The sequence below is a fragment of the Cornus florida genome, unplaced genomic scaffold, assembly GCF_030987335.1.
Source record: "Cornus florida cultivar Cherokee Brave unplaced genomic scaffold, ASM3098733v1 CherokeeBrave_3.0.0_Hap2_Chr01, whole genome shotgun sequence".
NCBI classification, from domain to species: domain Eukaryota; kingdom Viridiplantae; phylum Streptophyta; class Magnoliopsida; order Cornales; family Cornaceae; genus Cornus; species Cornus florida.
The window spans coordinates 28,447,569-28,458,471 of NW_026775571.1; the positions used below are offsets into that span (position 1 = coordinate 28,447,569).

General features: G+C 38.2%; 1 protein-coding gene across 1 annotated transcript; it reads left to right on the forward strand.

Annotated features, from left to right (window-relative positions):
• Positions 1–289: 289 nt before the first annotated feature.
• On the forward strand, positions 290–9,677 carry LOC132294078 (eukaryotic translation initiation factor 2 subunit alpha homolog). The gene is made up of 7 exons (XM_059791809.1): positions 290–811; positions 4,870–4,926; positions 5,012–5,098; positions 5,218–5,364; positions 5,513–5,617; positions 8,948–9,046; positions 9,262–9,677. The coding sequence occupies exons 1-7, from the start codon at positions 428–430 to the stop codon at positions 9,415–9,417; spliced, it is 1,035 nt and encodes a 344-aa protein (XP_059647792.1). The 5' UTR covers positions 290–427; the 3' UTR covers positions 9,418–9,677.
• Positions 9,678–10,903: the final 1,226 nt, after the last annotated feature.

Here is a 10,903-nt window from a genome sequence, read left to right on the forward strand (position 1 = left end):
AAACTTTAAAAATTTGGTTAGTAAGAAAAAGAAAATTTTGAAGAAAAATTACTTTCTATAACCACCTAAAAATTGACCTTATGAAAAAGTTTTATAAACTTACAATATTTATGGTAAATTTCATTCCTTAAAATAAATATTTATGGTAAGTTTTATTAATAAATATTTCATAAATGGTAAGTTTTATATTTTATTTTTCATGCGAATATGATTTACCTATTATGAGTTGTACACGTATATATTTCTTACCAAAAGGGAGGTAATTTGAGACTCTAATCGGTAGCATATTTATCAGAAACAAAAACCCTCGCTCTCTCTCTCTCCAACTCTCTCTCTCTAGCTCTACTCTCTTCTACTCATCTGTTCCTAGAGAAAAAGGAAAAAAAAAAAAAAACCCTAGACTCGCAGTCTCATCCAAGCAACAACCATGGCGACGAACACACCTAATCTGGAGTGTCGAATGTACGAAGCGAAGTTCCCAGATGTGGACATGGCGGTGATGATTCAGGTGAAGAGCATCGGCGACATGTGCGCCTACGTTTCGCTGCTGGAGTACAACAACATCGAGGGTATGATCCTCCTCTCCGAGCTCTCTCGCCGTCGGATTCGCAGCATCAACAGCCTCATCAAGGTCGGCCGCATCGAGCCCGTCATGGTCCTTCACGTCGACGAAGACAAAGGCTACGTCAATCTCAGCAAGAGGAGAGTCTCCGAGGAGGACATTCAGGTCTGTGAGGACAGGTACAATAAGAGCAAGCTTGTTCACTCCATCATGCGACACGTCGCTGAGACTATGACGATCGATCTCGAGGTACTTTTTTTCTTTTTCTTATTTTATTGTGCCTGTCTCTCTGTTTATGGAAGTATGCTTTATGATTAAGCAAATATATATATGTATGTATTTGCACATCAAGTATGTGTACTCATGAGAATCATAATTCTTCTGGAAGAGCACATTTAATATACTTTTGGATAAGTTCTATGGACAAAGAGTGAGTAATGGCCAAAGGATTTGTTTGACTCCAGGGGTTTTCTTGTGAAGGCGAGACCAGCATTGGGCATTGTACTTCCTTTGGTAGTTTTCTTCCTTATAAGAAGAAACATAAAAAATCACAAGTTGAATCTAGTAAATTGTGGTTTTTGTTTGAAGATTTTTAAAGAAAGTGCTATAGCACATCAATAACTCAACTTCTGTCTAGATTAGCACTTCGTTTTTGAATAACTAATTCCACCACAACAAATTTTCAGAAGTAATTAGATAACTTGTTTATATTAGTGTTATATATTCACATATAATTACTAATTTTTCGCTGAAGAAAAAAATACTTTGTTAAAAGTACTTGAAAAAGCCACTGTCACTATGTGATTTTATAGAAGCCTACCACTGTCATTCATTGGTTTTGAGGGCTACTAATGTGCCAATCTGAGTATTGGGCTACTTGAGGTTGGGTGGGTAGAAATTTAGGCATTCACTCTCAGTTCGTACTCTCTCCAGCATTTGATAATGCGTGGTTTTATCTTAACGAGGAACCTGTTTAGCTGACCTTTCACTTGAAACTAGAAGCAGAGCCCTTTACAGCTACAGGAGATATCATATTCTATTATTTATCTTTATTGGGCAGACAACAGCATTGGGGAGGATTTTGTACGAAATCTCCCCTTCGATCAGCGTTTACTAGTTGATAGAAATAGAATATCATTTCACTTGAAACTAGAAGCAGGACCCTTTGTCCCCCCCTTTGATCAGCGTTCGCCAGCCGATGGAGGAATTTTGTTTTTCTACCCATAATGGGTAGCCACTATGTATTTCTTACCCCTTCTTAAGTCACAAAGTCCTGGACTTTTGTAAACAATAAATCTCCTCCATAATGGTCAATCACGTGGATTTCCGCCTTATATGCCTCCCTTCTATTGCTTTTTGCTCTCCACATCATCCAGCCCCTGACGTCCTTCATGTTGATCTGACTCTTGAGATTTCAGCCGGAGTCTATTGCTATGCCACTCCAAATTACCAAACACTTATACTACTTCTTGAAATCTACCTTCACCATGCGCAATTTGTTGGCTAGAATGAAGAAGCTTGGACTATCCCTCACTTCATATCTGCCCCACTAATCTTTTACCCTATCCTGGAAGCATTTCGCTCGGAGTCACATATTCTCAAACCTCAACATAATGATCTGATATTGGTCTAGCCATAGCTGTCTGAGCTACATCTGAAAACTTTTCTTTCCATTCTCTTATGGACAATAATTATCTAACTGAGATAGGGTAGGAATTTGTCTTCTACTAGACCAAGTAAAGCTGCACCTTCCATGCAAAGATCAATTAACTGTTGCGTGTCCATAAATTACAAGAACTCCTTCGTTGCAGATGTCCTCATCTGAAAACTTTTCTTTCCATTCTCTTATGGACAATAATTATCTAACTGAGATAGGGTAGGAATTTGTCTTCTACTAGACCAAGTAAAGCTGCACATTCCATGCAAAGATCAATTAACTGTTGCGTGTCCATAAATTACAAGAACTCCTTCATAGCAGATGTCCTCCTCCTTCTCATAGATCTCTCGTGGGGTATCTAAACACATTGAAATCAACCCCCACATACCAGGGGAGATTCCAGACTATTCTCGTGAGCTCCAACAACTCTCATAGAAGTCTCCTCTCCGCATCCTTTACTAGGCCATACACCCCTGAAAACACCCAATGTGAACCATCTTCCTCTAATGAAAATAGATAGGAGATAGAAAACCTCCCCTTCTAAGCATCCACCTTCGAAATCCATCTTCTATCCCACATCAACAAAAAACGGGCCGAACCCATAGCATCAAGGGTCTTCTACTCCACAAACTGCCTACCCCTAACACTCCTTACAATCTCCTTAGAACAAGAAGCCAATTGAATTCTTGTAAACAAATGACTTGGGCACCCGTCTTTCAAAATGACTTCACCACCTCTCTCTTGTCCGGGTCATTGAGGCCCCAAACATTTCATGACCCTATTCGGGGCTTCATTTATTTATTTTGATAAGTAAAGATTGTATAAAAGAAGTGTTCAAAAGGGAAACCTATTTGGAGCATCATAAACACACAACAGCGTTACCCCCCCACCACTCGTAACATCATAGTTCATATAGGAGATCAAGTTGCGGAGTTCCCTTTCTCCCCTCTAAGATGCCTTCTTTTCCCTCCTTACCGTCTTCGATTCACTATTATTTGCATGAGATAGCTCTAGCTTGCTTTTCATATTGTCATAGGACAAACCTAAGTTCTTGCTCACCTCACCTATATTGTCCATCACCCCCAGTTCTCATCTTCATCTACCCTGTACTGAACCATCATTTTTCCCCTTCGCATCAAAACCCATACAGCCAAGGGCTTAGTCAAACCCACTTCAGAACTTTTATTGGTCTTCCCTCATCACGAGAGTTTGATTTTCATTCATGTGATCAGCAACCCAAGTCTACCCAGGTAGCATTGCAATTTAAGTCCTCCATCCTCCACTTAGTGGGTGTACTATACCTGTCGTCCGATTCACACCTTTCTACCACAACACTGTCATCATCTATTTGCTTTCTCAACTCCCCCAAACCTCCACACACACACTGAGTTCTGCCAGCAAACTATCAGCACACCCTTTCACCAGCCTTATCTGGATCCTTTTTCTCCCCACAGAGTTGGCCCCACCTCCCCATTTTCTTGCACCGCAACAGTCTACCCATAACTAGGTTCTCTGTTCTGGTCTTTTCCCACCAGACCCCTTACCTCACCTCCCTCTCTGTAGCTTTCACTGAGCCCAACTTCATGCGAAATGGGCACTGCTCTTAGCCCCTTCCTTCCTGAGAACACCTGACATTGTCAGTTCCACCCCACTGGGATTTCTGCATCCCCAGAAAATAAGCTGAAGGATGATTTGGCTTTAGGCTTAAATTTCTAACCTGTTTAGGTCAAATTTGTTGCTTGGGCCTCGTACCTAATACTCTTGGGTCTTGTTCAGGTAGCCATTTTTTGTTTTTCCGACCCAACTACAATTTTATCTTTGCCCTAGCGATTTGTTGTTTTGAGTTTGGCCCAACCCAAGTTTGGGCCTAGCATGATTGGCCCGTTTCTCTTGGTCCACTTCATTTCTCTTTATCTTTGGGTTTGTCGAGCTTGGCCCATTATGCTTCTTACTAATTCGGTCTAGCCAAGAGGGAGACACCACCACATGCCCCCCTATCTGCCTTCCATGTCCACGCCCCCATCGCGTGTGTGCCACTTCGTCTTCTATCTCGAGCACCAAGGCCAGTCTGCATCTCTTTATTTTTTGTTTTGCTATAAGCAAAATTAATCCCACCACCCCCATACATACCTTTTGCCTTCATTCGCCGCTAGTCATTCTCTCTTGTCAATGTTCTCTCATCACAGAAGGCGAGATAATCCACTATTGGGACCAACTCTAGCATCCTTTCTCATTCACTCTCCTGTTTCGGGTTCCGTGTATTTTTGTCAATTTACTTCAGCTCCATGTGGCTGGTGTATACTTCGTCTGTTACTAGATTTGCTCTATATGCTTGGATTTAGCTGATTTCTTGCTAATTTTGTCATTTGAATATGCTAGTTAGATTGGCTGCTATTTAGGTTGAGCTTAGATGTCCTGACAGATTTCCTTTTCAATTTGGCTGTTGGCTGGCGTGTGACCATTCTTTTATTTATTTTCCTTTGGGCGTTTTATTTTGTTGTTCCACATAATTTTGAAAATGTAGTGTTGCCAAATTCATATGAGTATTGTATGCTACTATACTTGACAAATAAGTTCACTGCTAATAGTTAATTTGTTGGTTTTTTATTCTGCATATGGGTTACTTCTAACATAAAGTTATCCTTGTCAGGATCTGTATATCCATGTTGGCTGGCCTCTGTATCGAAAATATGGTCATGCTTTTGAGGTGAGATAGTGTGCAACTTTCAAATTAGCATTTTTCTTGTACTGGAACTTGTAGAATTATACTGGATTTTTCTTTTTGGACGCAGGCATTCAAGTTAATTGTTAGTGATCCTGATTCGATTATTAATACTCTCACCCGTGTAATTAAAGAAACTGGTCCTGATGGTGAAGAGGTAATCTTTGTTTAAATAAAGTCTTTGGGCCACATTTTTTATTTTTTATTTTTTATTAGTCTTTAGGCTACCTTATTCCCATCGGTATGAAGGTCACTTTCCATCCCCTCATTCTGTAGGTTACTAGGGTGGTTCCTGCTATGTCAGAGGATGTTAAAGATGCATTAGTAAAAGACATTAGGAGAAGAATGACCCCACAGCCATTGAAGATTCGGGCTGATATTGAGATGAAATGTTTCCAGTTCGATGGCGTTCTTCACATTAAGGTCTACTTTTTGTCGTCCTTTGACTCTATATCTTTTCTATTATCATCTTATCTCTTTAAACAATGATGATTTTACAATATTGAAGAAGGTATTGTTGGTTGCAAGTTCTTTACATGATTTTTACTTGACTACATCTATGCCATTGTAGGAAGCCATGCGAAAGGCTGAAGCTGTTGGCAATTTGCAGTGCCCGGTGAAAATTAAACTGGTCGCTCCTCCACTATATGTTCTTAATACTCAAACTCTTGATAAGGTAACTGCATCCTTCATAAAGTATTCTTTGATTAATTGTGACATTATTTGAATTAAAAATTGTTTGAAAACTCGTCTGGGACTAACTTGGCCCGATTTAATCAAGTCAACTTAGACTTGGTCAGAACAAATCTGAGTCAGATCTCGGTCAAAATAATAATTATTGTTGACTTTGCTGATACGGCAGAGTCTTGGACTAACTTGGCCAAGTTTCGACCAATCCGATGGTGATTTGCAGCCTAGGTTTAAAAATACTATTTCCAGCTTGCCTCTCTCATTTGAAATCTTATTATCATAATAGAAAGAAGATTCTCCTTCCTGCCAATCTATAGATTTACAAATAAAAATGCAACAAAGTTTTAAGATCAAGTTTTTTCTGAAACTCATGACTTTCCCTATATCTACAATTTATGTCGCGTCTTATTTTCAATGTGAGAACTATCTTTTCTTTTCAGAGTATTTTTTATTAAGTGTATTTTAGCATATTGTTATTATAACTGAACTGGCCAGGAGAATGGTGAACTAGCATTTCAGCGAGTCCACTGATCAGGTTCACAAAGTTGAAGTATCTCTCTACGGAATATATAAATAGGCCCCTTCAATCATAAGAATGGAGGGAGTTAAACCCTTAACCATTCAAATAAAATTAAAGCTTAATCAATGGGCCAACATCAGATTTGTAATTTTTGTTTTAAGTTTTAACATATTTATTGCCTGAGAATGGGGTGTGCCAGCCAGTTTGCTTAAATGGTTGAACCATGAGCCGGCCTAAAAAACTAGTTGATGGTACAGCTCTAAGTATCACTATGATTCAAAGAACATCGTGACAACTTGATGCTGTAGCTGTAGCTTTGTTAGAGAAGATACTCTCCACCGCCGCTGCGCTGGGGGGGGGGGGGGGGGGGGGGGGGAAGCGGCGGCCCAAGATTTTCTCTCCCATTATTGTCATAGTTTTTATATGTAAAGGTGAGAAATAATAAGTCATTGTAGCAATGTGTGTTGCTGTTGCAGGGGGTTATATTATTATAGCACGTTATTTCTGTTTCTTTAGGCTTCTTACAGTTAAGTTTAGGGTAAGTGCAATAAACCCCCCTAAACTAAGTAGCGGCCCCCCTGAACTATTCTAAAATGCAATTTAAGGACAAAATTAAAAATCACACTCACCAGAGGTCACCGGAAAAGTTGGATTACCAAATTACCCATTAATAAAATGACCTGGTTTCATTGTTTTAGTTACTACAATTGCTGATGTGTCAAGTGCAATCTCAACGGCCAATAGAATTGCGCCAACACATCACCCTATCAGAACCTCACCGAATTATTGCGCCAAACACAACCTTATTTTAGTACCCTAACAAGTAACTACTCTGTAAACCCATTCGCTCTCCCTCTAAACCCTACAACCACCTCCATCATCCATGGCAGCTGCCGCCTCTCTCTTTCTTTTCTTTTTCTTTTTATTTTACTTTCTCCCCAGTCGGCAGCCACCACCTCCATCATCCAACATCATTTGTTCCCATCATTTAAAAGGCCATGACTATTGTAGAGCAGAGTGGTTTCAGTACCACGTTTTATTAATAATTGCAGATGGAGAGATATTTATTCATCTTTAAATCAATTGTTCTGTGTCTAATATGGAATATGATATTGGAGGGGGAACACCCAGGTCACTTGACTACACTGCTGTGATGAAGCAACGGCGAAGAGGCTAACTAGAAAGACGAAGATGATGAAGATTCTGTTATGTTCCTCCTAATCCGCAACCACTTGACTCTTCTCCAAATTCAAGTTCTCCAATTTTTCTCTTTTGTTGTAATGGCTGATTCATTCATTGATTTTACTTCTTTTTTGGGTGCTAGATTTGATTGTTTCTTTCATGGAGTTTGTATTGGAATAGAGAAGTTAGGGTTTTGATTTCCATCTTAGATGAAATTATTGCAATAGGGTTTCAATTTCCATCTTAGATGAAATTATTGCATTAAGGTTTTGACATATTATTTTTAATGAAATTGAAAGTTGAATGTTGGGGCCGGAGTAGCAGAGATAGGGGCTAGGATTTTTCTATGGGAGTTGTTGCCTAAATTTCTCAGAGTTTGGCTAATTTCCTAAGGAATTTTGGCTATTAAAATGGTTGTTATTGATAAAAAGATGGGAGTTCCACGCATGTAAACACACACACACACACACACACACACACGTGTGTGTGTGTAGAGAGAGAGTGTGTGGTAAAGTAGAGAATGAAGCTAATGGAGATGGAGAATGGAAGCTAAGACCTGTTTATTGTGGCTGATTTTGTTTTTAGTTCAATTTTCTATGGCCCAGAGAGAATGGCCGAGAGAATGGCCGCTCATTAGGTTAACATCGGACAAAGATGCAGAGAATATGGGAGTGGTGAGTCTCTGAATTTGGGGGTTTTATTGATTCAATATTGTAATGGTAATAAGGGTAAAATTGCCATATTAAAATACATGTGACGAGTTTCCTGTCAAAACCAAAAGGCACAGTGTCGTCTGGGGTTTTTTTGTGCAAAAAACGAAATAGTTTAAGTGGTTTTCTGTAAATATGGTAGTTCAGGGGGGTTAATTGCACTTTACTCTTAAGTTTATTAACAGTTGAGATTAGTTTGTTTGAAGGTTGGAATGTATTGTTTCTAAGATTTTAAAATCTATGTAGGGTTTTAATTCTCTCATTGGTTCATTTGTTAATTTGAATAGTTTCGGCTTATGTTTTTTGAGACGTTTTGATTGCTTTGTCTCTTTCTTATATATCTTTATATTTATCTCTTGTGTTTATTTTTGTTCTACTGGGCATTAATTCCTCATTAAAATGCTGGAATTTTGAGATGCCACTCAAATTTTTGTTAGGAAGCACGAGCATAAGCCCGATTTTTCTTTTATCTATGCCAGTATTTGTACTGAAGCTACACAACTAACCTGCATTGAGTGCTGCTACGCTATTACTTATAATTATTGAGATCACTGTAGTTTTTGTGTGATGGTGTCTCCCCGCACAGCTATCATGTCATTTTGTTTCCTCGTGTATTGTCACACAATCTATAAGTCACTGCTATAACGTTAATTACTGGAAAGAGACAGTGGAATAATCAGCCTAAACTTGAGTTTACTATTCAGAATCAGTTCTATCCACTCATTTCTTTATGTCATCATTATGTTTAGTTATACAATCTCTTTTGAAGTGCTTTTGCTGTAATTTTTCTCGCTTTGCACTGAGGGGATCACTATCTTCTCATTTGTTGATCTCCTTGGTTTATATGGAACTGCGAAGAGGACTTTGGAAAATTCGAATGAATTTTTTTGATTTGATTGGGCAGGAACAAGGGATATTAATTCTTAACAAGGCAATTGAAGCTTGCACTGAAGCAATAGAGGAACACAAGGGGAAACTTGCCGTGAAGGAGGCACCTAGAACAGTGAGCTTCATTTCTCTTTTATCGGACTTCAGACATAATTTTGCCTTTTTTTTATTATTTTTGTTTTGCCCCCCTAAACATAACGATCTTTTCTGCGAATTCTTTTCTGTTAATTACTTGAGAAACTTACTCCGAAGATTCCTTCGTTAATTCAATTCGTCAGTTGGAATAGCAATTAGCTATCTCAAATGTGTATCTAATACGAATTTGTTTAGGTGAGCGAACGGGAGGATAAACTACTTTCTGAACACTTGGCGAAGCTAGGCCGTGAAAATGAGGAGGTTGGCGGAGATGATGGAAGCGAAGAGGAGGAAGATACGGGGATGGGAGACATTGATGTGGAGAACAAAGGTATCGGGATAATTGAGTAAGAAGAAATTGAATGGGTGTGTAAAACCGAAGCAGAATTGCCCTGTTACTGAGCTGTTAAGCGAAAGATAGATAACATTGAGCAGTTGTTACTTGCGGATACAGTGTTAAAAAACATTTTTTTCTATGTTGAGAAGGCGGCCTCACAACTTAACTATTCATTGCAGCCTCTCTCTCTCTATATTTCTTACCTAGGTTTTACTAATTCTTAGAGAAAGGGTAAGCTGTTCACTTTTTATATAAGCTGTTCTCAATTTTCTTATTCCTTTCTTTTGAATGTGAATGTGATTGTGGATGTGAATGTGAATGGTATGCTATGCTATGCTATGAGATTAGATTTGTTTTATTTATATTTTTGTTTATATGACTTTGTAGATCATCTTATTATTTAAAAATGCCAGCCATGCATTTACTGCACAACACTACACATGGTATCTTCTTCTTCGATAATATTTTGGATCATATCTTGGTACAAGAAAGTATTAACCCTCTCTTATGGTAAATATAAGAACTTGATTGGTAGTTGGAACAAATAGATTTCCTTGTATTGTAAAATACAGTAAATCAGGAAGGTATGTACGAGTATGACACGATACATAATAGTGTATCCAGAGTATTATTGCAATTTTATAGTTTGATTTATCGATATATCAATAATAGTTTGATTTATTGAAAGGTACAGCATAGGATTGGCGAAAATTTACTTCAAAGTTTATACTAATTTCTTTTCAATTTCAAATCTAAAGTACTGATTCAAATCAGTGATCTTATTTGACAATCATATTCTTGCCTAAATTCGCAGTTACTGGATTGCTTTAATTTGGTACTAATGTCCAACATTGGCACATCTTATTAGATCCTGACATTACAACATCAATAAATTAAAACCTGCCTTGAATTACACAGCCAAAAGTTTTGAATATTCATATAAATCATTCCTTTAAACACAATCACAAAACCTATTTATCTTCTTAACAAACTAGGCCTACGACCCAAATAGAAAAATGACGTCCCGTGGCCGATATTCGCATTGCTAGTAGTTGAGGTGAGCTCCTCGCCTCCTCTTTGGCTCTATATACATCTCTCGCTAGTAGTTGAGGTGCTTCTCTTTGGCTCTAGATACATCCCTCTTACAGAGAGCATGAATTATCACAAGAACCAAATTGCCTACCAAAGTTTTGGAGGGAAAAAAAGGAACCCGGATAAGATTTCAAAATCACACGCAAACATACAAGCAAATTGAAGAAAAATACGAATTTCGCATAGTGGTTTTAATATCATATAGAGAAAGGCGCATGGCCTATTGAATGGCGATGACTTTCACAGAAGGGAGGTCGTGTAGGTTAGTTTTATTTTTATGAAAAATTCGAATAATTTCCTAAATCATATGAGAGATTAGTGTAATTATGTCAAATCATAGAGGAGATCAATGTAATTTACCTTTTTCTTTTTATCAATTTTGGCATGCATCAAACTCTTTTGAGAAAC

Coding starts and splice junctions, on each gene's coding strand:
- LOC132294078 (XM_059791809.1), top strand. CDS start 428: ATGGCGACGAACACACCTAATCTGGAGTGTCGAATGTACGAAGCGAAG. Junction 4,927..5,011: donor AATATGGTCATGCTTTTGAG/GTGAGATAGTGT, acceptor TTTTGGACGCAG/GCATTCAAGTTAATTGTTAG. Junction 5,618..8,947: donor ATACTCAAACTCTTGATAAG/GTAACTGCATCC, acceptor TTGATTGGGCAG/GAACAAGGGATATTAATTCT.